Here is a 24,376-nt window from a genome sequence, read left to right as displayed (position 1 = left end):
CAGTGTGGGTGAGGGACAGGGTGATGGGGTACAGTGTGGGTGAGGGACAGGGTGATGGGGTACAGTGTGGGTGAGGGACAGGGTGATGGGGTACAATGTGAGTGAGGGACAGGGTGATGGGGTACAGTGTGGGTGAGGGACAGGGTGATGGGGTACAGTGTGGGTGAGGGACAGGGTGATGGGGTACAGTGTGAGTGAGGGACAGGGTGATGGGGTACAGTGTGAGTGAGGGGCAGGGTGATGGGGTACAGTGAGTGAGGGACAGGGTGATGGGGTACAGTGAGTGAGGGACAGGGTGATGGGGTACAGTGTGAGTGAGGGACAGGGTGATGGGGTACAGTGTGAGTGAGGGACAGGGTGATGGGGTACAGTGTGAGTGAGGGACAGGGTGATGGGGTACAGTGTGAGTGAGGGACAGGGTGATGGGGTACAGTGTGGGTGAGGGACAGGGTGATGGGGTACAGTGTGAGTGAGGGACAGGGTGATGGGGTACAGTGTGGGTGAGGGACAGGGTGATGGGGTACAGTGTGGGTGAGGGACAGGGTGATGGGGTACAGTGTGAGTGAGGGACAGGGCGATGGGGTGCAGTGTGAGTGAGGGACAGGGTGATGGGGTACAGTGTGGGTGAGGGACAGGGTGATGGGGTACAGTGTGGGTGAGGGACAGGGTGATGGGGTACAGTGTGGGTGAGGGACAGGGTGATGGGGTACAGTGTGGGTGAGGGACAGGGTGATGGGGTACAGTGTGGGTGAGGGACAGGGTGATGGGGTACAGTGTGGGTGAGGGACAGGGTGATGGGGTACAGTGTGGGTGAGGGACAGGGTGATGGGGTACAGTGTGGGTGAGGGACACGGTGATGGGGTACATTGTGGGTGAGATTAATGTCCCCTTTCTCTCCGGCAGATTACGAGCTCCCTCCTCCGTGCCGCTATGACCACACCTGCTCACCCTTTGACGGACCAGCTCTCCACTCCAACTCGGCTCAACACTCCCACATTCGACCAGCCACCTCCAGCTCAATACAGCTTGTCCTAGAGAACAAGGCACTGTGGCACCAGTTTCACACTGGGGGAAATGAGATGATCATCACTAAATCAGGAAGGTAGATGCCTGGGGTCTGTGATTTTTATGTTGCCTCCTGTTTATTCTGAGGTCTGAGGCTCGTGTCTGTGCCCTGAATTCAGATTGCTCACTGGCCCCCTCACACTGGAAGGTGCTTTCATCAACCAGCAGATACGGACAGTCTGTGCCCACAGCTACTGCCCACTGTGAGCCAGCTCTCTCCATCTGACCACAGTGATTTTAAAACTTAACTGAGGAAAATAAATTTCAAATCTGCCCCTGATTCTGGCAGTAGCATGTGATAAATTTCTGCATGGTGCATGCAAGTGTACTCGGGTGTCATTCAGGGTATCATTCAGTCTAATTACACTGCAGGTAATCATTCAGTACAGTCACACTGTCAATTATCATTCAGCACAGACACTTCAGATTATCATTTTTTACCGTCACACCGCAGATTATTATTTAATACAGTCACATCACCGTCTATCAATCTGTACAGTCACATTGCAGTCTATCATTCAGTGCAGTTACACTGCAGTCGACGAATCAGTACAGTAACACTGCTCACTACCATTCTGTACAGTCACTCGGTAGTCTATCAATCCATACAGTAAGACTGCAGTCTATCATTCAGTATGGCCACGCTGATGTCAATCAATCAGTACAGTCACGCTGCAGGCTTTCATTGAATGCAGTCACACTGCAGATTATGATTCAGTACAGTCACACTGCAGTCTATCAAATAGTGCAGTCACATTTCAGTCTGTCATTCAGTACAGTTCCAATGCAGTCAATCAATCAATACAGTCATACCTCAGGTTATCGATCAGTACAGTCATTCTGCTGGCTATCATTCAGTACAGTCACACTGCTGGCTACCGTTCAGTACAGTCATACTGCAGGCTATCATTCAGGACAGTCACACTGCAGATTATCAATCAGTACATTCACACGGCAGGCTATCATTCTGTACAGCCACGCTGCAGTCGATCAGTCTGTACAGTCATATTACAGGCTATCAATCAGTACAGTCACATTGCAGTATATGAATCAGTACAGTCACACTGCAGGCTACCATTCAGTACAGTCACACTGCAGGATATCATTCTGTACAGTCACACTGCAGTCGATCAATCAGTACTGTCACACTGCAGGCTATCAATCAGAACAGTCACACTGCAGATTAACAAATCTGTATAGTCACACTGCAGTCTATGAATCAGTACAGTCACACTGCAAATTATAATTCAGTACAGTCACACTGCAGCTTATCAATCAATCCAGTTAAACTGCAGTCTATCATTCAGTACAGTCACACTGCTGGCTACAGTTCAGTACAGTCACACTGCAGATTATCAATTCATACAGTCACACTGCAAGCTATCAATCAGTACAGTCACACTGCAAGCTATCAATCAGTACAGTCACACTGCAAGCTATCAATCAGTACAGTCACACTGCAAGCTATCAATCAGTACAGTCACACTGCAGTATATGAATCAGTACAGTCATACTGCCGTCAATTGGGCATGGAAGCATCGTGGTTATTTTAGTGGACTAGTAATCCAAGCGGTCTAGATAATAATCCGGAGTCATGAGTTCAAATCCCGTAATGGCAGCTGGGAATTTAAATTCAATTAATTAAAAATAAACTTAAAAAAAACTAGTATCAGTAATGATGGCCATGAAACTACCGGATTGTCGTAAAAACCCATCTGGTTCACTAATGCCCTTCAGGGAAGGAAACCTGCCGTCCTTACCCGGTCTGGCCTATATGTGACTCCAGACCCACAGCAATGTGGTTGATTCTCAATTGCCCTCTGAAATGGCCTAGTTGTACTCAGTTGTAAAATCTTGCTACAAAAAGTCACAATAAGAATAAAACCGGACGGATCACCTGGCATTGGACCACTAGGCACCGGACACGACAACGCCAAACCAAGCCCAGTCGACCCTGCAAAGTCCTCCTCACGAACATCAGGGGACTTGTGCCAAAATTGGGAGAGCTGTCCCACAGACGAGTCAAGCAACAGCCTGACATCGCCATACTCACAGAATCATACCTTTCAGCCAACGTCCCAGACTCTTCCATCACCATCCCTGGGTATGTCCTGTCCCACCGGCAGGACAGACCGACCAGAGGTGGCGGTACAGTGATATACAGTCAGGAGGGAGAGGCCCTGGGAGTCCTCAACATTGACTCCGGACCCCATGAAATCTCATGGCATCAGGTCAAACATGGGCAAGGAAGCCTCCTGCTGATTACCACCTACTGCCTCCCTCAGCTGATGAACCAGTCCTCCTCCATGTTGAACACCACTTGGAGGAAGCACTGAGAGTAGCAAGGGCACAGAATGTACTCTGGGTGGGGGACTTCAATGTCCAACACCAAGAATGGCTCGGTAGCACCACTACTGGCCAAGCTGGCCGAGTCCTGAAGGACATAGCTGCCAGACTGGGCCTGTGGCAGGTGATGAGGGAAAAACCTACTTGACCTCGTCCTCACCAATCTGCCTGTCGTAGATGCATCTGTCCATGACAGTATTGGTAGGAGTAATGACCGCACAGTCCTTGTGGAGATGAAGTCCCGTCTTCACACTGAGGACACCATCCAACATGTTGTGTGGCACTATCACCGTGCTAAATGGGATAGATTCAGAACACATCTAGCAGCTCAAAACTGGGCATCCATGAGGTGCTGTGGGCCGTCAGCAGCAGAATTGTATTCCACCACAATCTGTAACCTCGTGGCCCGGCATATTCCTCACTCTACCATTACCAACAAGCCAGGAGATCAACCCTGGTTCAATGAGGAGTGTAGAAGAGCATGCCAGGAACAGCACCAGGCGTACCTAAAAATGAGGTGCCAACCTGCTAAAGCTACAACTCAGGACTACATGCATGCTAAACAGCGGAAGCAACATGCTATAGACAGAGCTAAGTGATTCCACAACCAACGGACCAGATCAAAGCTCTGAAGTCCTGCCACATCCAGTCGTGAATGGTGGTGGACAATTAAACAACTAACAGGAGGAGGAGGCTCTGTAAACTTCCCCATCCTCAATGATGGCGGAGTCCAGCACGTGAGTGCAAAAGACAAGGCTGAAGCGTTTGCAACCATCTTCAGTCAGAAGTGCTGAGTGGATGATCCATCTCGGCCTCCTCCCAATATCCCCACCATCACAGAAGCCAGTCTTCAGCCAATTCGATTCACTCCACGTGATATCAAGAAACGGCTGACTGCACTGGATACAGCAAAGGCTATGGGCCCCGACAACATCCCGGCTGTAGAGCTGAAGATTTGTGCTCCAGAACTAGCTGCGCCTCTAGCCAAACTGTTCCAGTACAGCTACAACACTGGCATCTACCCGACAATGTGGAAAATTGCCCAGTTATGTCCTGTCCACAAAAAGCAGGACAAATCCAATCCGGCCAATTACCGCCCCATCAGTCTACTCTCAATCATCAGCAAAGTGATGGAAGGCGTCGTCGACAGTGCTATCAAGCGGCACTTACTCACCAATAACCTGCTCACCGATGCTCAGTTTGGGTTCCGCCAGGACCACTCGGCTCCAGACCTCATTACAGCCTTGGTCCAAACATGGACAAAAGAGCTGAAATCCAGAGGTGAGGTGAGAGTGACTGCTCTTGACATCAAGGCAGCATTTGACCGAATGTGGCACCAAGGAGCCGTGGTAAAATTGAAGTCAATGGGAATCAGGGGGAAAACTCTCCAGTGGCTGGAGTCACACCTAGCACAAAGGAAGATGGTAGTGATTGTTGGAGGCCAATCATCTCAGCCCCAGGACATTGCTGCAAGAGTTCCTCAGGGCAGTGTCCTAGGCCCAACCATCTTCAGCTGCCTCATCAATGACCTTCCCTCCATCATAAGGTCAGAAATGGGGCTGTTCGCTGATGATTGCACAGTGTTCAGTTCCATTCGCAACCCCTCAGATAATGAAGCACTCCGTGCCCGCATGCAGCAAGACCTGGACAACATCCAGGCTTGGGCTGATAAGTGGCAAGTAACATTCGCGCCAGACAAGTGCCAGGCAATGACCATCTCCAACAAGAGAGAGTCTAACCATCTCCCCTTGACATTCAACGGCATTACCATCACCGAATCCCCCACCATCAATCCTGGGGATCACCATTGACCAGAAACTTAACTGGATCAGCCACATAAATATTGTGGCTACAAGAGCAGGTCAGAGGCTGGGTATTCTGCGGCAAGTGACTCACCTCCTGACTCCCCAAAGCCTTTCCACCATCTACAAGGCACAAGTCAGGAGTGTGATGGAATACTCTCCACTTGCCTGGATGAGTGCAGCTCCAACAACACTCAAGAAGCTCGACACCATCTAGGACAAAGCAGCCCGCTTGATTGGTACCCCATCCACCACCCTAAACATTCACTCCCTTCACCACCGGCGCACTGTGGCTGCAGTGTGTACCATCCACAGGATGCACTGCAGCAACTCGCCAAGGCTTCTTCGACAGCACCTCCCAAACCCGCAACCTCTACCACCTAGAAGGACAAGGGCAGCAGGCACATGGGAATAACATCACCTGCACGTTCCCCTCCAAGTCACACACCATCCCGACTTGGAAATATATCGCCGTTCCTTCATCGTTGCTGGGTCAAAATCCTGGAACTCCCTTCCTAACAGCACTGTGGGAGAACCTTCACCACACGGACTGCAGCGGTTCAAGAAGGCGGCTCACCACCACCTTCTCAAGGGCAATTAGGGATGGGCAATAAATGCCGGCCTCGCCAGCGACGCCCACATCCCATGAACGAATAAAAAAAATGTATCAGCAGTCACACTGCATTTCATCAATCGCTACATTCACAGTGCAGGTTATCAATCGGTACAGTCGTACTGCAGGTTATCGAAAGTACAGTCGCACTGCAGATTATGATTCAGTACGGTCACACTGCAGGCTTTCAACCAAAACAGTCACACCACAGTCTATGATTCAGTACGGTCACACTGCAGGCTCTCAATTAGTACATTCACACTGCAGATTATCATTCTGTACAGTCACACTGCAGTATATGAATCAGTACAGTCACACTGCAGGCTATCGTTCAGTACAGTCACACTGCCGGCAATCAATCAGCACAGTCACACTGCAGCCTATCAATCAGTCCATTGACAGTGCAGGCTATGAACTCGTACTGTCACACTGCAGGATATTATTCAGTATAGTCATACAGCAGGCTGTTAATCAGTACAGTCATACTGCAGTCGATCAATCAGTACAGTCATACAGCAGGCTATCAATCAGTACAGCCATACAGCAGCCTATCAATCAGTACAGCCATACAGCAGGCTGTTAATCAGTACAGTCATACAGCAGGCTATTATTCAGTACAGTCATACAGCAGGCTATCAATCAGTACAGTCATGCAGCAGGCTATCAATCAGTACGGTCATGCAGCAGGCTATCAATCAGTACGGTCATGCAGCAGGCTATCAATCAGTACAGTCATACAGCAGGCTATCAATCAGTACAGCCATACAGCAGGCTGTTAATCAGTACAGTCATACAGCAGGCTATTATTCAGTACAGCCATACAGCAGGCTGTTAATCAGTACAGTCATACAGCAGGCTATTATTCAGTACAGTCATACAGCAGGCTATCAATCAGTACAGTCATGCAGCAGGCTATCAATCAGTACGGTCATGCAGCAGGCTATCAATCAGTACGGTCATGCAGCAGGCTATCAATCAGTACAGTCATACAGCAGGCTATCAATCAGTACAGCCATACAGCAGGCTGTTAATCAGTACAGTCATACAGCAGGCTATTATTCAGTACAGTCATACAGCAGGCTATCAATCAGTACAGTCATGCAGCAGGCTATCAATCAGTACGGTCATGCAGCAGGCTATCAATCAGTACAGTCGTACTGCAGTCGATCAATCCGTACAGTCATACAGCAGGCTATCAATCAGTACAGTCATACAGCAGGCTATCAATCAGTACAGTCATACAGCAGGCTATCAATCAGTACAGTCATACAGCTGGCTATCAATCAGTACAGTCATACAGCAGGCTATCAATCAATACAGTCATACAGCAGGCTATCAATATGAATCAGTGGAGTTACGCTGCAGACTATCTATCAGTACAGTCATATTGCAGGTTATCAATCAGTACATTCACCGCAGGTTATCAATCAGCACAGTCCGACCACTGGGCTGTCACTTCTGTGATTCCCCTTGAGGAAGGATGTAAGTGACTGATTATAGTCCTTTACAATGTTTTTCTGAGGACCCCTCTATCCCCCCTGAAGTTATGGCAGGAGATTAGGGAACCCGCCAGTTTAAGGGCCAATGGGAGTTGAAGTCATTGGAAATGAAAATCGCAAGAGATGTATAATGGGTGGTTGATTACCCCAAATGTCCATCACAAAGGGGACTTTTCCAGAACTCAGTGAGTTCAATTTTCAATTGTTCGGCACACTCAGTTATTGTTGATCCCAGCAAACCAGACGGTCCCCGGGTCAGTCTCTGCTCCAGGCTGAGTTAACTGAGTTAACTGAGTTAACTAAGCTGTATGGCTGGGACAAAGGCTGGGAACTGCGACTAGTCTGTGTGTGTAGATGTCAGATGGGAACCGAAACAGGCATAGACGTGACGCCCTCCGTGAATGAATAGTCTCAGTATGTAGGTTCACACATGAAGATTGGCTGTTTGGGCAATGTACCACAGCTGAGGCTGGTTACCATGGGACTGGATCCAGCATGGAGTCAGTGCCTTTGGGTGGGCTGTCAAACTAAAAGAATCCAGCCATTCAGAATCCTAACGAGCAGTTTGTTTGGGGGAGGCGGACTGGGTGCTTTGTGATTCCTTCGAGGTGGAAGTTCTTAATTCAGTGCTCTGTTGTCTCTCTGACAGACGGACTTTCCCTCAGTGCCGTGTGAGTGTGTCGGGCCTGGATCCCCATTCTCAGTACACTATGCTGATGGACGTTGTTCCGGTGGATAACATACGTTATAAATGGCAGTCCAAGTGTTGGGAGGCAGGAGGGAAAGCGGAACCCAGCCTTCCCAGGCGCTTCTACATCCACCCGGATTCTCCCAGCTTCGGGTCTTCATGGATGAGCAAGCCTATCTCTTTCCACAAGCTCAAGCTAACTAACAACACCCTTGACCAGCACGGACATGTAAGGTTATCAACTCAGGGTAATTCTTGTTGGAGTAGAGCCTGTTTCAGCCAGTTGATTAACAGCAGGTTGTCCCTCAACACACGGTTCTACCTCACAATAAGGTTCACTGTTGGTTTTATAGAAATATGTAAAGACTAAAAGACACTGAAGAGATGAAGGGATCAGAAGATTTACTGATAGTTTTTGGTGAATTTTGGTCCTCATTAACTGTTCGGGATGTGTGTGCTGGGAAATCTTCTCACTTTTGGTGTGGTTTACACGGATATTAATGAATCAGGAAGTTCAGCCAAAATTACATTTTACTCTTGAGGTTTATAATCATAATCTGATGCAGCCATTTGTCTGTCTACAGTCTGAATGATAGATAGACGTTGTGTAAATGATTAGACTCTTTCCCAGTTCCTTGTCAGATTGTCTTCTCCTTCAGATGTGGAGGTGACCACTATACAGGGCTGCGCCAAACTGTACGACCTCGGCATGCAGCCATATACACCAGGACCATCCATTGCTGGCCCCATTATCCCAGCTACTGTAAAGCAGTGACCAAGAGTCAAGAGCAACTCTTCCTTGCCCAAATGAGTTGTTCATCTCAACGAAGCTGTCACTCAGTTTGTGGCCTTCACCGGCTGCCCAGTAATCAGCGCTAATTCCCTGGATCTCTGCTGGCAATGGGCCAGTCCAATATACCACTGGTGAAGAGGCTCACTCTCTGTCTCCTGGACATTTTTCCCAGCCAGGAGCCCTTGCTGTTCAGTATGGGGGGGCCGAGGAGGGAGTGGGAGCTCGCTTATATCTACTCTTCTGAACTTCATAATGTTACTTCTGGTTCAGGTGATCTGGCAATGGGGTCGCCAACTCTGGTTGGACGTATTCCAAGAGGTTTCATCACATGACCTCCCACCTCCGACCTCCCTGCCCCCACCATTGGTCGCCTGATACGTCAATCCTCGCGGAGCGCTGCCTTCCCATGGCCAATTGAGAGAGAACAGACTATTCATCACCCGATTGGATAATTCTTGACTGTCAGCCAAAAATCCTTTACTCCCACCTCCGATATTTTTTATGCCCCTACGATTTTTCTCCTGGCAGTAGCATCTGGGAAATTAATTTTTAATCTCTGGAGGCTCCAGGACAATCCGGGAGGGTTGGTAACCGTACCTGGCAGGGAAGTGCCTGTGTGCCCATCCCACGGCAGCCTGCTCCTTTCTGGTCAATGGCTTGGGATGGCCTTTTATGCTCTTCCGGCACCTCCTCCCAAGGCCTCCTACATAACACTACATCTCCTACACTTCACTTCAAAGTAATTGTGTGATGCCCTTTGAGACATTTCCAAGAGACGTGCTAAGAAGCTGTATAAATACAAGACTTTTCTCCTAATAGAATAGGGTAGAAGGGCCCATCAGACCATGCATGACCTCCTGAGGGGGTCGGGGGTCACAGGCAGCAGACCGTTCTACCGTGGGTGCACTGTCTCTCCCGGGGCCCTCGTGGTAGCGTTTATCTAAACTCTGTCCAATCACCAACATCGAGACCCGATTGCACACCTGTTTGGGGATCCTACTGCGGAACTGATCAGTGAACCAAGACCGGGGGGCGTGCGTACGGAGAGGAGAGGGAGGGGGACTGCCAGCCTGCTAATCCGCCTGTGCACCTGTGGAGTTTCTGGGACAGGTTTATGGTGTTTTGATGCTGTATGTATTTTGGCCTGTGACAGTGTCACCGCACTCCATGAAATGGAGTCACGAGTGTGAAATACTCTCCACTGATTAACTGTTACTTCCCCAGTGCTTGAGTTGACCACCTTACCTCACTCTCAGTTTCCCATAGCCAGTGGCCACTGGTCGGCAGGAGCTTTATTTCAATATTAAGTTGGTGAGGAGCAGGACAGCCCGAACACCATTTCCTGATGTTCGGTCGTGCAGCACATCCATTCCGAGCTGTGCCCATGTGAAATGGGTGCTGAGGGTTAGTAGGTCATGGAGGGTCATGGAGAGGGCACAGCAATGTTAAGGGGCGGGGTTCAACCTTTTCTCAACAGCTTTCCATCATTTTCTTTTCCTGCTGGCCCTTAAGACACTTATACACCTTTTGTTCCAAATTAGATTTTGGTTACAGTGCCACTACGGAAACCAGTGGGTTCCCCAATGGGAATTCCCCTATCTGATATGTTTGGAAGATGAAGAGGACCCTTGTGGGGGGGGGGGGGGGGATGCCAGGCAGGTCAGGCTGCATAAAAGATGTTTTCTGCCCCACTTGCCAGTACCCACATCTGCGGAGAGATAGCACGTCCCTCACCTTGTCAGGTGAGCAGGGCCCGCAGAGACCTCCATTCCCAAAGAAAGCTGGGACTGCAGATGACAATGGTACCAGTGAGATATGGATGTCTCATGAAGCACCCCAATCACAGCGTGTCCTGATTTTGATGGCACTGCATGAAAGGAGATCTGCCAAGGAGGCCAATAACGAGTACAGCCTAGACGCCACCATCTATACCAGCAGGTCCTGGCACACCTGATTCGACAGCCTTGAAATCAGGCCCTTTGAATATTAGTGTTCAAAATAAAATGGGTTAAGGTCTCTATTAAAACAGCAGACAAAGATACTTCATGCTCTGCAAACCTCGGGCTGATGGCATGAGGCTGTCCATACATGGAGAGCTCAATACATGGGATGGTGCCGCATTCCGCACAGGGAGATGGAGAGCCAGGAATGATTTATGAAATGGGGGAGGGGGAATGTAGGGTATTTTCGGATGGGATAATTAAGATGGGCACCTCATCTGTATGTATCCTGTGAACTGCATATAAACATTAAACATTCATATGTTAACTTTCGAAGATTCCAGTTTCTGGCGGGCTGTCTAACCGCGGGCAAAAACTTGCTCTTCCAGATCATCCTGCACTCGATGCACAGATACCAGCCTCGCTTTCATGTGGTTCAGGCCAATGATCTTTACAGTCTCCGCTGGAATAGCTTTGCCACCTTTGTGTTCCCCGAGATGGTCTTCATCGCAGTGACAGCCTATCAGAACGCACAGGTAATCACTCCGTCACTGCCTCTTCAATGCTCTGTCTCCACAGCCATTCAAACACAGCTGGCAAACGGAGTTTGAATTTGAATTCTGATCTGATCATTCCCACATGTCGGAATCAGAGTCCTGATTTCCCTTCACATTATCTCTCCCTCCACCAGCTTTTAAAAATCTATTGTTCGTTCCCTGTGATATTATTTCTTTCCTCACTGTGACGGGATGCTGAGATTGAAGAGTTGGGGTACTAGAGGTTTCAATGGGAGATTTAGGGTACCAGAGGGATGGGTACGATGGGAGATTTAGGGTACCAGGGGTATGGGTACGATGGGACAGTTAGGGTACCAGAGGGATGGGTACGATGGGAGAGTTAGGGTACCAGAGGGATGGGTACGATGGGAGAGTTAGGGTACCAGAGGGATGGGTACGATGGGAGAGTTAGGGTACCAGAGGGATGGGTACGATGGGAGAGTTAGGGTACCAGAGGGATGGGTACGATGGGAGAGTTAGGGTACCAGGGGTATGGGTACGATGGGACAGTTAGGGTATCAGAGGGATGGGTACGATGGGAGAGTTAGGGTACCAGAGGGATGGGTACGATGAGAGAGTTAGGGTACCAGAGGGATGGGTACGATGAGAGAGTTAGGGTACCAGAGGGATGGGTATGATGGGAGAGTTAGGGTATCAGAGGGATGGGTACGATGGGAGAGTTAGGGTACCAGGGGGATGTGTACGATGGGAGAGTTAGGGAGTTAGGGTACCAGAGGGATGTGTACGATGGGAGAGTTAGGGAGTTAGGGTATCAGAGGGATGGGTACGATGGGAGAGTTAGGGAGTTAGGGTACCAGGGGGATGGGTACGATGAGAGAGTTAGGGTAACAGAGGGATGGGTACGATGGGACAGTTAGGGTACCAGAGGGATGGGTACGATGGGACAGTTAGGGTACCAGAGGGATGGGTACGATGGGAGAGTTAGGGTACCAGAGGGATGGGTACGATGGGAGATTTAGGGTACCAGGGGTATGGGTACGATGGGACAGTTAGGGTACCAGAGGGATGGGTACGATGGGAGAGTTAGGGTAACAGAGGGATGGGTACGATGGGAGATTTAGGGTACCAGGGGTATGGGTACGATGGGACAGTTAGGGTACCAGAGGGATGGGTACGATGGGAGAGTTAGGGTAACAGAGGGATGGGTACGATGGGAGATTTAGGGTACCAGGGGTATGGGTACGGTGGGAGAGTTAGGGTACCAGGGGTATGGGTACGATGGGAGAGTTAGGGTAACAGAGGGATGGGTACGATGGGAGAGTTAGGGTAACAGAGGGATGGGTACGATGGAAGATTTAGGGTACCAGGGGTATGGGTACGATGGGACAGTTAGGGTACCAGAGGGATGGGTACGATGGGAGAGTTAGGGTACCAGGGGTATGGGTACGATGGGACAGTTAGGGTAACAGAGGGATGGGTACGATGGGAGATTTAGGGTACCAGGGGTATGGGTACGATGGGACAGTTAGGGTACCAGAGGGATGGGTACGATGAGAGAGTTAGGGTACCAGGGGGATGGGTACGATGGGAGAGTTAGGGAGTTAGGGTACCAGAGGGATGGGTACGATGGGAGAGTTAGGGTACCAGGGGTATGGGTACGATGGGAGAGTTAGGGTATCAGAGGGATGGGTACGATGGGAGAGTTAGGGTACCAGAGGGATGGGTACGATGAGAGAGTTAGGGTACCAGGGGGATGGGTACGATGGGAGAGTTAGGGAGTTAGGGTACCAGAGGGATGGGTACGATGGGAGAGTTAGGGTAACAGAGGGATGGGCTTCTGCGGGAGGTACATTGAATCTGTTCGTACCATGATTCTGTGGGTGTAGTGTCTCTCTGTGGGTTTAGTATCTCTGTGGGTATAGTGTCTCTCTGTGGGTACAGTGTATCTGTGGGTATAGTGTCTCCCTGTGGGGATAGTGACTCTCTGTGGGTATTATGTCTCTCTGGGGGTATAGTGTCTCTCTGTGGGTACAGTGTCTCTGTGGGGACAGTGTCTCTCTGTGGGTACAGTGTCTCTGTGGGTACAGTGTCTCTCTGTGGGTACAGTGTCTCTCTGTGGGTATAGTGTCTCTGTGGGTATAGTGTCTCTCTGTGGGTATAGTGTCTCTCTGTGGGTGTATTGTCTCTGTGGGTGTATTGTCTCTGTGGGTGTAGTGTCTCTCTGTGGGTACAGTGTCTCTGTGGGTATAGTGTCTCTGTGGGTATAGTGTCTCTCTGTGGGTATAGTGTCTATGTGGGTATAGTGTCTCTTTGGGTATAGTGTCGCTCTGTGGGTATCGTGTCTCTCTGTGGGTATAGTGTCTCTGTGGATAGTCTCTGTGGGTATCGTGTCTCTCTGTTGATATAGTGTCTCTGTGGGTATAGTGTCTCTGTGGGTATAGTGTCTCTCTGTGGGTATAGTGTCTCTGTGGGTATAGTGTCTCTCTGTGGGTATAGTGTCTCTGTGGGTATAGTGTCTCTGTGGGTATAGTGTCTCTCTGTGGGTATAGTGTCTCTCTGTGGGTGTATTGTCTCTGTGGGTATAGTGTCTCTCTGTGGGTACAGTGTCTCTGTGGGTATAGTGTCTCTGTGGGTATAGTGTCTCTCTGTGGGTATAGTGTCTCTCTGTGGGTGTATTGTCTCTGTGGGTATAGTGTCTCTCTGTGGGTATAGTGTCTATGTGGGTATAGTGTCTCTTTGGGTATAGTGTCTCTGTGGGTATAGTGTCTATGTGGGTATAGTGTCTCTTTGGGTATAGTGTCTCTCTGTGGGTATAGTGTCTCTCTGTGGGTATAGTGTCTCTGTGGATAGTCTCTGTGGGTATCGTGTCTCTCTGTGGGTATAGTGTCTCTCTGTGGGTATAGTGTCTCTTCGGGTACAGTGTCTCTCTGTGGGTATAGTGTCTCTGTGGGTATAGTGTCTCTGTGGGTATAGTGTCTCTCTGTGGGTATAGTGTCTCTCTGTGGGTGTATTGTCTCTGTGGGTGTATTGTCTCTGTGGGTGTAGTGTCTCTCTGTGGGTACAGTGTCTCTGTGGGTATAGTGTCTCTGTGGGTGTATTGTCTCTGTGGGTGTATTGTCTCTGTGGGTGTAGTGTCTCTCTGTGGGTACAGTGTCTCTGTGGGTGTATTGTCTCTGTGGGTGTATTGTCTCTGTGGGTGTAGTGTCTCTCTGTGGGTACAGTGTCTCTGTGGGTATAGTGTCTCTGTGGGTATAGTGTCTCTCTGTGGGTATAGTGTCTCTGTGGGTATAGTGTCTATGTGGGTATAGTGTCTCTTTGGGTATAGTGTCTCTCTGTGGGTATTGTGTCTCTCTGTGGGTATAGTGTCTCTGTGGATAGTCTCTGTGGGTATCGTGTCTCTCTGTTGATATAGTGTCTCTGTGGGTATAGTGTCTCTGTGGGTATAGTGTCTCTCTGTGGGTATAGTGTCTCTGTGGGTATAGTGTCTCTCTGTGGGTATAGTGTCTCTGTGGGTATAGTGTCTCTGTGGGTATAGTGTCTCTCTGTGGGTATAGTGTCTCTCTGTGGGTGTATTGTCTCTGTGGGTATAGTGTCTCTCTGTGGGTATAGTGTCTCTCTGTGGGTACAGTGTCTCTGTGGGTATAGTGTCTCTGTGGGTATAGTGTCTCTCTGTGGGTATCGTGTCTCTCTGTGGGTGTATTGTCTCTGTGGGTATGGTGTCTCTCTGTGGGTATAGTGTCTATGTGGGTATAGTGTCTCTTTGGGTATAGTGACTCTGTGGGTATAGTGTCTATGTGGGTATAGTGTCTCTTTGGGTATAGTGTCTCTCTGTGGGTATAGTGTCTCTCTGTGGGTATAGTGTCTCTGTGGATAGTCTCTGTGGGTATCGTGTCTCTCTGTGGGTATAGTGTCTCTCTGTGGGTATAGTGTCTCTTCGGGTATAGTGTCTCTCTGTGGGTATAGTGTCTCTGTGGGTATAGTGTCTCTGTGGGTATAGTGTCTCTCTGTGGGTATAGTGTCTCTGTGGGTATAGTGTCTCTGTGGGTATAGTGTCTCTCTGTGGGTATAGTGTCTCTGTGGGTATAGTGTCTCTCTGTGAGTATAGTGTCTCTGTGGGTATAGTGTCCCTCTGTGGGTATAGTGTCTCTGTGGGTATAGTGTCACTCTGTGGGTATAGTCTCTCTGTGTGTACAGTGTCTCTGTGGGTGTAGTGTCTCTCTGTGGGTATAGTGTCTCTGTGGGTGTAGTGTCTCTCTGTGGGTATAGTGTCTCTCTGTGGGTATAGTGTCTCTCTGTGGGTGCAGTGTCTCTGTGGGTATAGTGTCTCTCTGTGGGTATATTGTCTCTCTGTGGGTATAGTGTCTCTTTGGGTATAGTGTCTCTCTGTGTGTATATTGTCTCTCTGTGGGTATAGTGTCACTGTGGGTATAGTGTCTCTCTGTGGGTAAAGTGTCTCTCTGTGGGTATAGTGTCTCTGTGGATAGTCTCTGTGGGTATCGTGTCTCTCTGTTGGTATAGTGTCTCTGTGGGTATAGTGTCTCTGTGGGTATAGTGTCTCTCTGTGGGTATAGTGTCTCTGTGGGTATAGTGTCTCTGTGGGTATGGTGTCTCTCTGTGGGTATAGTGTCTCTGTGGGTATAGTGTCTCTGTGGGTATAGTGTCTCTCTGTTGGTACAGTGTCTCTGTGGGTATAGTGTCTCTCTGTTGGTACAGTGTCTCTGTGGGGACAGTGTCTCTGTGGGTATAGTGTCTCTCTGTGGGTACAGTGTCTCTCTGTGGGTGTATTGTCTCTGTGGGTGTATTGTCTTTGTGGGTATAGTGTCTCGATGGATATCGTGTCTCTGTGGGTACAGTGTCTCTGTGGGTATCGTGTCTCTCTGTGGGTGTAGTGTCTCTGTGGGTATAGTGTCTCTCTGCGGGTATAGTGTCTCTCTGTGGGTACAATGTCTCTGTGGGTACAGTGACTCTGTGGGTATAGTGACTCTGTGGGTATAGTGTCTCTCTGCGGGTATAGTGTCTCTCTGTGGGTACAGTGTCTCTGTGGGTACAGTGACACTGTGGGTATAGTGACTCTGTGGGTATAGTGTCTCTCTGCGGGTATAGTGTCTCTCTGTGGGTACAGTGTCTCTGTGGGTATAGTGTCTCTCTGTGGGTATAGTGTCTCTGTGGGTATAGTGTCTCTCTGTGGGTACAGTGTCTCTGTGGGTACAGTGACTCTGTGAGTATAGTGTCTCTCTGTGGGTAAAGTGTCTCTCTGTGGGTATAGTGTCTCTGTGGGTATCGTGTCTCTGTGAATATAGTGTCTCTCTGTGGGTATAGCGTCTCTGTGGGTATCGTGTCTCTCTGTGGGTAGAGTGTCTCTCTGTGGGTATAGTGTCTCTGTGGGTATCGTGTCTCTCTGTGGGTATAATGTCTCTGTGGGTATAGTGTCTCTCTGTGGGTATAGTGTCTCTGTGGGTATAGTGTCTCTCTGAGGGTATAGTGTCTCTGTGGGTATCGTGTCTCTCTGTGGGTATAGTGTCTCTGTGGGTATAGTGTCTCTCTGTGGGAAAAGTGTCTCTGTGGGGATAGTGTCTCTGTGGGTGTAGTGTCTGTCTGTGGGTATATTGCCTCTCTGTGGGTATAGTGTCTCGGTGGATAGTCTCTGTGGGTGCAGTGTCACTGTGGGTATGGTGTCTCTGTGGGTCTAGTCTCTCTGTGGGTATAGTGTCTCTCTGTGGGTATAGTGTTTCTGTGGGTCTAGTCTCTCTGTGGGTGTAGTGTCTGTCTGTGGGTATATTGTCTCTCTGTGGGTATATTGTCTCTCTATGTGTATAGTGTCTCTCTGTGGGTTTAGTGTCTCGGTGGGTATAGTGTCTCTGTGGGTATAGTGTCTCTCTGTTGGTACAATGTCTCTGTGGGGACAGTGTCTCTGTGGGTATAGTGTCTCTGTGGGTACAGTGTCTCTCTGTGGGTATAGTGTCTCTCTGTGGGTATTGTATCTCTGTGGGTATAGTGTCTCTCTGTGGGTGTATTGTCTCTGTGGGTATAGTGTCTCTGTGGGTATAGTGTCTCCCTGTTGGTACAGTGTCTCTGTGGGTACAGTGTCTCTGTGGGAATAGTGTCTCTGTGGGTATAGTGTCTCTCTGTGGGTATAGTGTCTCTCTGTGGGTATATTGTCTCTCTGTGGGTATAGTGTCTCTCTGTGGGTGTATTGTCTCTGTGGGTATAGTGTCTCTGTGGGTATAGTGTCTCCCTGTTGGTACAGTGTCTCTGTGGGTACAGTGTCTCTGTGGGTATAGTGTCCCTCTGTGGGTATAGTGTCTTTGTGGGTATAGTGTCACTCTGTGGGTATCGTCTCTCTGTGGTTATAGTGTCTCTCTGTGGGTATAGTGTCTCTGTGGGTATAGTGTCTCCCTGTGGGTATAGTGTCTCTGTGGATAGTCTCTGTGGGTATCGTGTCTCTCTGTGGGGAGAGTGTCTCTGTGGGTATAGTGTCTCTCTGTGGGTATAGTGTCTCTCTGTGGGTACAGTGTTTCTGTGGGTATAGTGTCTCTCTGTGGGAATAGTGTCTCTGTGGGTATAGTGTCTCCCTGTGGGTATAGTGTCTCTGTGGATAGTCTCTGTGGGTATCGTGTCTCTCTGTGGGTATAGTGTCTCTGTGGGTATAGTGTCTCTCTGTGGGTATAGTGTCTCTCTGTGGGTACAGTGTTTCTGTGGGTATAGTGTCTCTCTGTGGGTATAGTGTCTCTGTGGGTATAGTGTCTCTCTGTGGGTATAGTGTCTCTGTGGGTATAGTGTCTCTCTGTGGGTATAGTGTCTCTCTGTGGGTACAGTGTTTCTGTGGGTATAGTGTCTCTCTGTGGGTATAGTGTCTCTCTGTGGGTATAGCGTCTCTGTGGGTATAGTGTCTCTCTGTGGGTACAGTGTTTCTGTGGTTATAGTGTCTCTCTGTGGGTATAGTGTCTCTCTGTGGGTATAGCGTCTCTGTGGGAAAAGTCTCTCTCTGTGGGTACAGTGTCTCTCTGTGGGTACAGTGTTTCTGTGGGTATAGTGTCTCTCTGTGGGTATAGTGTCTCTGTGGGTATAGTGTCTCTCTGTGGGTATAGTGTCTCTCTGTGGGTATAGCATCTCTGTGGGTATAGTGTCTCTCTGTGGGTACAGTGTTTCTGTGGTTATAGTGTCTATCTGTGGGTATAGTGTCTCTGTGGGTATAGTGTCTCTCTGTGGGTACAGTGACTCTCTGTGGGTATAGTGTCTCTCTGTGGGTATAGTGTCTCTGTGGGTATAGTGTCTCTCTGTGGGTATAGTGTCTCTGTGGGTACAGTGTCTCTCTGTGGGTATAGTGTCTCTGTGGGTATAGTGTCTCTCTGTGGGTATAGTGTCTCTGTGGGTATAGTGTCTCTCTGTGGTTATCGTGTCTCTCTGTGGGTATAGTGTCTCTGTGGGTATAGTGTCTCTGTGGATATAGTGTCTCTCTGTGGGTATCATGTCTCTGTGTGAGTGTAGTGTCTCTCTGTGGGTGTAGTGTCTCGCTGTCGGTGTAGTGTCTCTCTGTGGGTACAGTGTTTCTGTGGGTATAGTGTCTCTCTGTGGGTATAGTGTCTCTCTGTGGGTATAGCGTCTCTGTGGGTATAGTGTCTCTCTGTGGGTACAGTGTTTCTGTGGTTATAGTGTCTCTCTGTGGGTATAGTGTCTCTCTGTGGGTATAGCGTCTCTGTGGGAAAAGTCTCTCTCTGTGGGTACAGTGTCTCTCTGTGGGTACAGTGTTTCTGTGGGTATAGTGTCTCTCTGTGGGTATAGTGTCTCTGTGGGTATAGTGTCTCTCTGTGGGTATAGTGTCTCTCTGTGGGTATAGTGTCTCTGTGGGTATAGTGTCTCTCTGTGGGTATAGTGTCTCTCTGTGGGTACAGTGTTTCTGTGGGTATAGTGTCTCTCTGTGGGTATAGTGTCTCTCTGTGGGTATAGCGTCTCTGTGGGTATAGTGTCTCTCTGTGGGTACAGTGTTTCTGTGGTTATAGTGTCTCTCTGTGGGTATAGTGTCTCTCTGTGGGTATAGCGTCTCTGTGGGAAAAGTCTCTCTCTGTGGGTACAGTGTCTCTCTGTGGGTACAGTGTTTCTGTGGCTATAGTGTCTCTCTGTGGGTATAGTGTCTCTGTGGGTATAGTGTCTCTCTGTGGGTATAGTGTCTCTCTGTGGGTATAGCATCTCTGTGGGTATAGTGTCTCTCTGTGGGTACAGTGTTTCTGTGGTTATAGTGTCTATCTGTGGGTATAGTGTCTCTGTGGGTATAGTGTCTCTCTGTGGGTACAGTGACTCTCTGTGGGTATAGTGTCTCTCTGTGGGTATAGTGTCTCTGTGGGTATAGTGTCTCTCTGTGGGTATAGTGTCTCTGTGGGTACAGTGTCTCTCTGTGGGTATAGTGTCTCTGTGGGTATAGTGTCTCTCTGTGGGTATAGTGTCTCTGTGGGTATAGTGTCTCTCTGTGGTTATCGTGTCTCTCTGTGGGTATAGTGTCTCTGTGGGTATAGTGTCTCTGTGGATATAGTGTCTCTCTGTGGGTATCATGTCTCTGTGTGAGTGTAGTGTCTCTCTGTGGGTGTAGTGTCTCGCTGTCGGTGTAGTGTCTCTGTGGGTATAGTTTCTCTGTGGGTGTAGTTTCTCTGTGGGTATAGTTTCTCTGTGGGTGTAGTTTCTCTGTGGGTATAGTGCCTCTCTGTGGGTTTAGTGTCTCTGTGGGTATAGTGTCTCTCTGTGGGTATAGTTTCTCTGTGGGTATTGTGTCTCTGTGGGTATAGTGTCTCTCTGTGGGTATAGTGTCTCTGTGGGTATAGTGTCTCTCTGTGGGTATAGTGTCTCTGTGGGTATAGTGTCTCTGTGTGGGTTTAGTGTCTCTGTGGGTATAGTGTCTCTGTGGGTATTGTGTCTCTGTGGGTATATTGTCTCTCTGTGGGTATAGTGTCTCTCTGTGGGTATAGTGTCTCTGTGGGTGTATTGTCTCTGTGGGTATAGTGTCTCTGTGGGTATAGTGTCTCCCTGTTGGTACAATGTCTCTGTGGGGACAGTGTCTCTGTGGGTATAGTGTCTCTGTGGGTACAGTGTCTCTCTGTGGGTATAGTGTCTCTCTGTGGGTATTGTATCTCTGTGGGTATAGTGTCTCTCTGTGGGTGTATTGTCTCTGTGGGTATAGTGTCTCTGTGGGTATAGTGTCTCCCTGTTGGTACAGTGTCTCTGTGGGTACAGTGTCTCTGTGGGAATAGTGTCTCTGTGGGTATAGTGTCTCTCTGTGGGTATAGTGTCTCTCTGTGGGTATATTGTCTCTCTGTGGGTATAGTTTCTCTGTGGGTATAGTGTCTCTCTGTGGGTATAGTGTCCTTCTGTGGGTATAGTGTCTCTCTGTGGGTGTAGTGTCTCTGTGGGTACAGTGTCTCTGTGGGTATAGTGTCTCTGTGGGTATAGTGTCTCTCTGTGGGTATAGTGTCTCTGTGGGTATAGTGTCTCTCTGTGGGTGTAGTGTCTCTGTGGGTACAGTGTCTCTGTGGGTATAGTGTCTCTGTGCGTACAGTGTCTCTCTGTGGGTATAGTGTATCTGTGGGTATAGTGCCTCTCTGTTGGTACAGTGTCTCTGTGGGTATAGTGTCTCTCTGTGGGTATAGTGTCTCTGTGGGTATATTGTCTCTCTGTGGGTATAGTGTCTCTCTGTGGGTGTATTGTCTCTGTGGGTATAGTGTCTCTATGGGTATAGTGTCTCCATGTGTGTTTCGTGTCTCTCTGTGGGGACAGTGTCTCTGTGGGTATAGTGTCTATCTGTGGGTACAGTGACTCTGTGGGTATAGTGTCTCTCTGTGGGTATAGTGTCTCTCTGTGGGGACAGTGTCTCTGTGGGTATAGTGTCTCTCTGTGGGTATAGTGTCTCTGTGGGTATAGTGTCCCTCTGTGGGTATAGTGTCTTTGTGGGTATAGTGTCACTCTGTGGGTATCGTCTCTCTGTGGTTATAGTGTCTCTCTGTGGGTATAGTGTCTCTGTGGGTATAGTGTCTCCCTGTGGGTATAGTGTCTCTGTGGATAGTCTCTGTGGGTATCGTGTCTCTCTGTGGGTACAGTGTTTCTGTGGTTATAGTGTCTATCTGTGGGTATAGTGTCTCTGTGGGTATAGTGTCTCTCTGTGGGTACAGTGACTCTCTGTGGGTATAGTGTCTCTCTGTGGGTATAGTGTCTCTGTGGGTATAGTGTCTCTCTGTGGGTATAGTGTCTCTGTGGGTACAGTGTCTCTCTGTGGGTATAGTGTCTCTGTGGGTATAGTGTCTCTCTGTGGGTATAGTGTCTCTGTGGGTATAGTGTCTCTCTGTGGTTATCGTGTCTCTCTGTGGGTATAGTGTCTCTGTGGGTATAGTGTCTCTGTGGATATAGTGTCTCTCTGTGGGTATCATGTCTCTGTGTGAGTGTAGTGTCTCTCTGTGGGTGTAGTGTCTCGCTGTCGGTGTAGTGTCTCTGTGGGTATAGTTTCTCTGTGGGTGTAGTTTCTCTGTGGGTATAGTTTCTCTGTGGGTGTAGTTTCTCTGTGGGTATAGTGCCTCTCTGTGGGTTTAGTGTCTCTGTGGGTATAGTGTCTCTCTGTGGGTATAGTTTCTCTGTGGGTATTGTGTCTCTGTGGGTATAGTGTCTCTCTGTGGGTATAGTGTCTCTGTGGGTATAGTGTCTCTCTGTGGGTATAGTGTCTCTGTGGGTATAGTGTCTCTGTGTGGGTTTAGTGTCTCTGTGGGTATAGTGTCTCTGTGGGTATTGTGTCTCTGTGGGTATATTGTCTCTCTGTGGGTATAGTGTCTCTCTGTGGGTATAGTGTCTCTGTGGGTGTATTGTCTCTGTGGGTATAGTGTCTCTGTGGGTATAGTGTCTCCCTGTTGGTACAATGTCTCTGTGGGGACAGTGTCTCTGTGGGTATAGTGTCTCTGTGGGTACAGTGTCTCTCTGTGGGTATAGTGTCTCTCTGTGGGTATTGTATCTCTGTGGGTATAGTGTCTCTCTGTGGGTGTATTGTCTCTGTGGGTATAGTGTCTCTGTGGGTATAGTGTCTCCCTGTTGGTACAGTGTCTCTGTGGGTACAGTGTCTCTGTGGGAATAGTGTCTCTGTGGGTATAGTGTCTCTCTGTGGGTATAGTGTCTCTCTGTGGGTATATTGTCTCTCTGTGGGTATAGTTTCTCTGTGGGTATAGTGTCTCTCTGTGGGTATAGTGTCCTTCTGTGGGTATAGTGTCTCTCTGTGGGTGTAGTGTCTCTGTGGGTACAGTGTCTCTGTGGGTATAGTGTCTCTGTGGGTATAGTGTCTCTCTGTGGGTATAGTGTCTCTGTGGGTATAGTGTCTCTCTGTGGGTGTAGTGTCTCTGTGGGTACAGTGTCTCTGTGGGTATAGTGTCTCTGTGCGTACAGTGTCTCTCTGTGGGTATAGTGTATCTGTGGGTATAGTGCCTCTCTGTTGGTACAGTGTCTCTGTGGGTATAGTGTCTCTCTGTGGGTATAGTGTCTCTGTGGGTATATTGTCTCTCTGTGGGTATAGTGTCTCTCTGTGGGTGTATTGTCTCTGTGGGTATAGTGTCTCTATGGGTATAGTGTCTCCATGTGTGTTTCGTGTCTCTCTGTGGGGACAGTGTCTCTGTGGGTATAGTGTCTATCTGTGGGTACAGTGACTCTGTGGGTATAGTGTCTCTCTGTGGGTATAGTGTCTCTCTGTGGGGACAGTGTCTCTGTGGGTATAGTGTCTCTCTGTGGGTATAGTGTCTCTGTGGGTATAGTGTCCCTCTGTGGGTATAGTGTCTTTGTGGGTATAGTGTCACTCTGTGGGTATCGTCTCTCTGTGGTTATAGTGTCTCTCTGTGGGTATAGTGTCTCTGTGGGTATAGTGTCTCCCTGTGGGTATAGTGTCTCTGTGGATAGTCTCTGTGGGTATCGTGTCTCTCTGTGGGGAGAGTGTCTCTGTGGGTATAGTGTCTCTCTGTGGGTATAGTGTCTCTCTGTGGGTACAGTGTTTCTGTGGGTATAGTGTCTCTCTGTGGGAATAGTGTCTCTGTGGGTATAGTGTCTCCCTGTGGGTATAGTGTCTCTGTGGATAGTCTCTGTGGGTATCGTGTCTCTCTGTGGGTATAGTGTCTCTGTGGGTATAGTGTCTCTCTGTGGGTATAGTGTCTCTCTGTGGGTACAGTGTTTCTGTGGGTATAGTGTCTCTCTGTGGGTATAGTGTCTCTGTGGGTATAGTGTCTCTCTGTGGGTATAGTGTCTCTCTGTGGGTACAGTGTTTCTGTGGGTATATTGTCTCTCTGTGGGTATAGTGTCTCTCTGTGGGTATAGCGTCTCTGTGGGTATAGTGTCTCTCTGTGGGTACAGTGTTTCTGTGGTTATAGTGTCTCTCTGTGGGTATAGTGTCTCTCTGTGGGTATAGCGTCTCTGTGGGAAAAGTCTCTCTCTGTGGGTACAGTGTCTCTCTGTGGGTACAGTGTTTCTGTGGGTATAGTGTCTCTCTGTGGGTATAGTGTCTCTGTGGGTATAGTGTCTCTCTGTGGGTATAGTGTCTCTCTGTGGGTATAGCATCTCTGTGGGTATAGTGTCTCTCTGTGGGTACAGTGTTTCTGTGGTTATAGTGTCTATCTGTGGGTATAGTGTCTCTGTGGGTATAGTGTCTCTCTGTGGGTACAGTGACTCTCTGTGGGTATAGTGTCTCTCTGTGGGTATAGTGTCTCTGTGGGTATAGTGTCTCTCTGTGGGTATAGTGTCTCTGTGGGTACAGTGTCTCTCTGTGGGTATAGTGTCTCTGTGGGTATAGTGTCTCTCTGTGGGTATAGTGTCTCTGTGGGTATAGTGTCTCTCTGTGGTTATCGTGTCTCTCTGTGGGTATAGTGTCTCTGTGGGTATAGTGTCTCTGTGGATATAGTGTCTCTCTGTGGGTATCATGTCTCTGTGTGAGTGTAGTGTCTCTCTGTGGGTGTAGTGTCTCGCTGTCGGTGTAGTGTCTCTGTGGGTATAGTTTCTCTGTTGGTTGTAGTTTCTCTGTGGGTATAGTTTCTCTGTGGGTGTAGTTTCTCTGTGGGTATAGTGCCTCTCTGTGGGTTTAGTGTCTCTGTGGGTATAGTGTCTCTCTGTGG

At 48.9% G+C, this 24,376-nt stretch overlaps 1 protein-coding gene across 1 annotated transcript in view; it reads left to right on the top strand.

The window, feature by feature from the left end:
- The first annotated feature begins 881 nt into the window (after positions 1 to 881).
- Positions 882 to 24,376, top strand: part of LOC137342428 (T-box-containing protein TBX6L-like) — a 233,962-nt gene continuing 210,467 nt past the window's right edge. The window contains exons 1-3 of the mRNA XM_068006350.1: positions 882 to 1,102; positions 7,975 to 8,242; positions 11,136 to 11,282. Of these exons, the coding sequence (XP_067862451.1) occupies positions 882 to 1,102; positions 7,975 to 8,242; positions 11,136 to 11,282 (636 nt within the window). The remainder of the gene's footprint in view (positions 1,103 to 7,974; positions 8,243 to 11,135; positions 11,283 to 24,376) is intronic.

Source organism: Heptranchias perlo, chromosome 25 (assembly GCF_035084215.1).
Source record: "Heptranchias perlo isolate sHepPer1 chromosome 25, sHepPer1.hap1, whole genome shotgun sequence".
NCBI lineage: Eukaryota > Metazoa > Chordata > Chondrichthyes > Hexanchiformes > Hexanchidae > Heptranchias > Heptranchias perlo.
The sequence above is the reverse complement of the archived record's forward strand: the minus strand, read 5'-3'. Positions and strand labels throughout refer to the sequence as shown.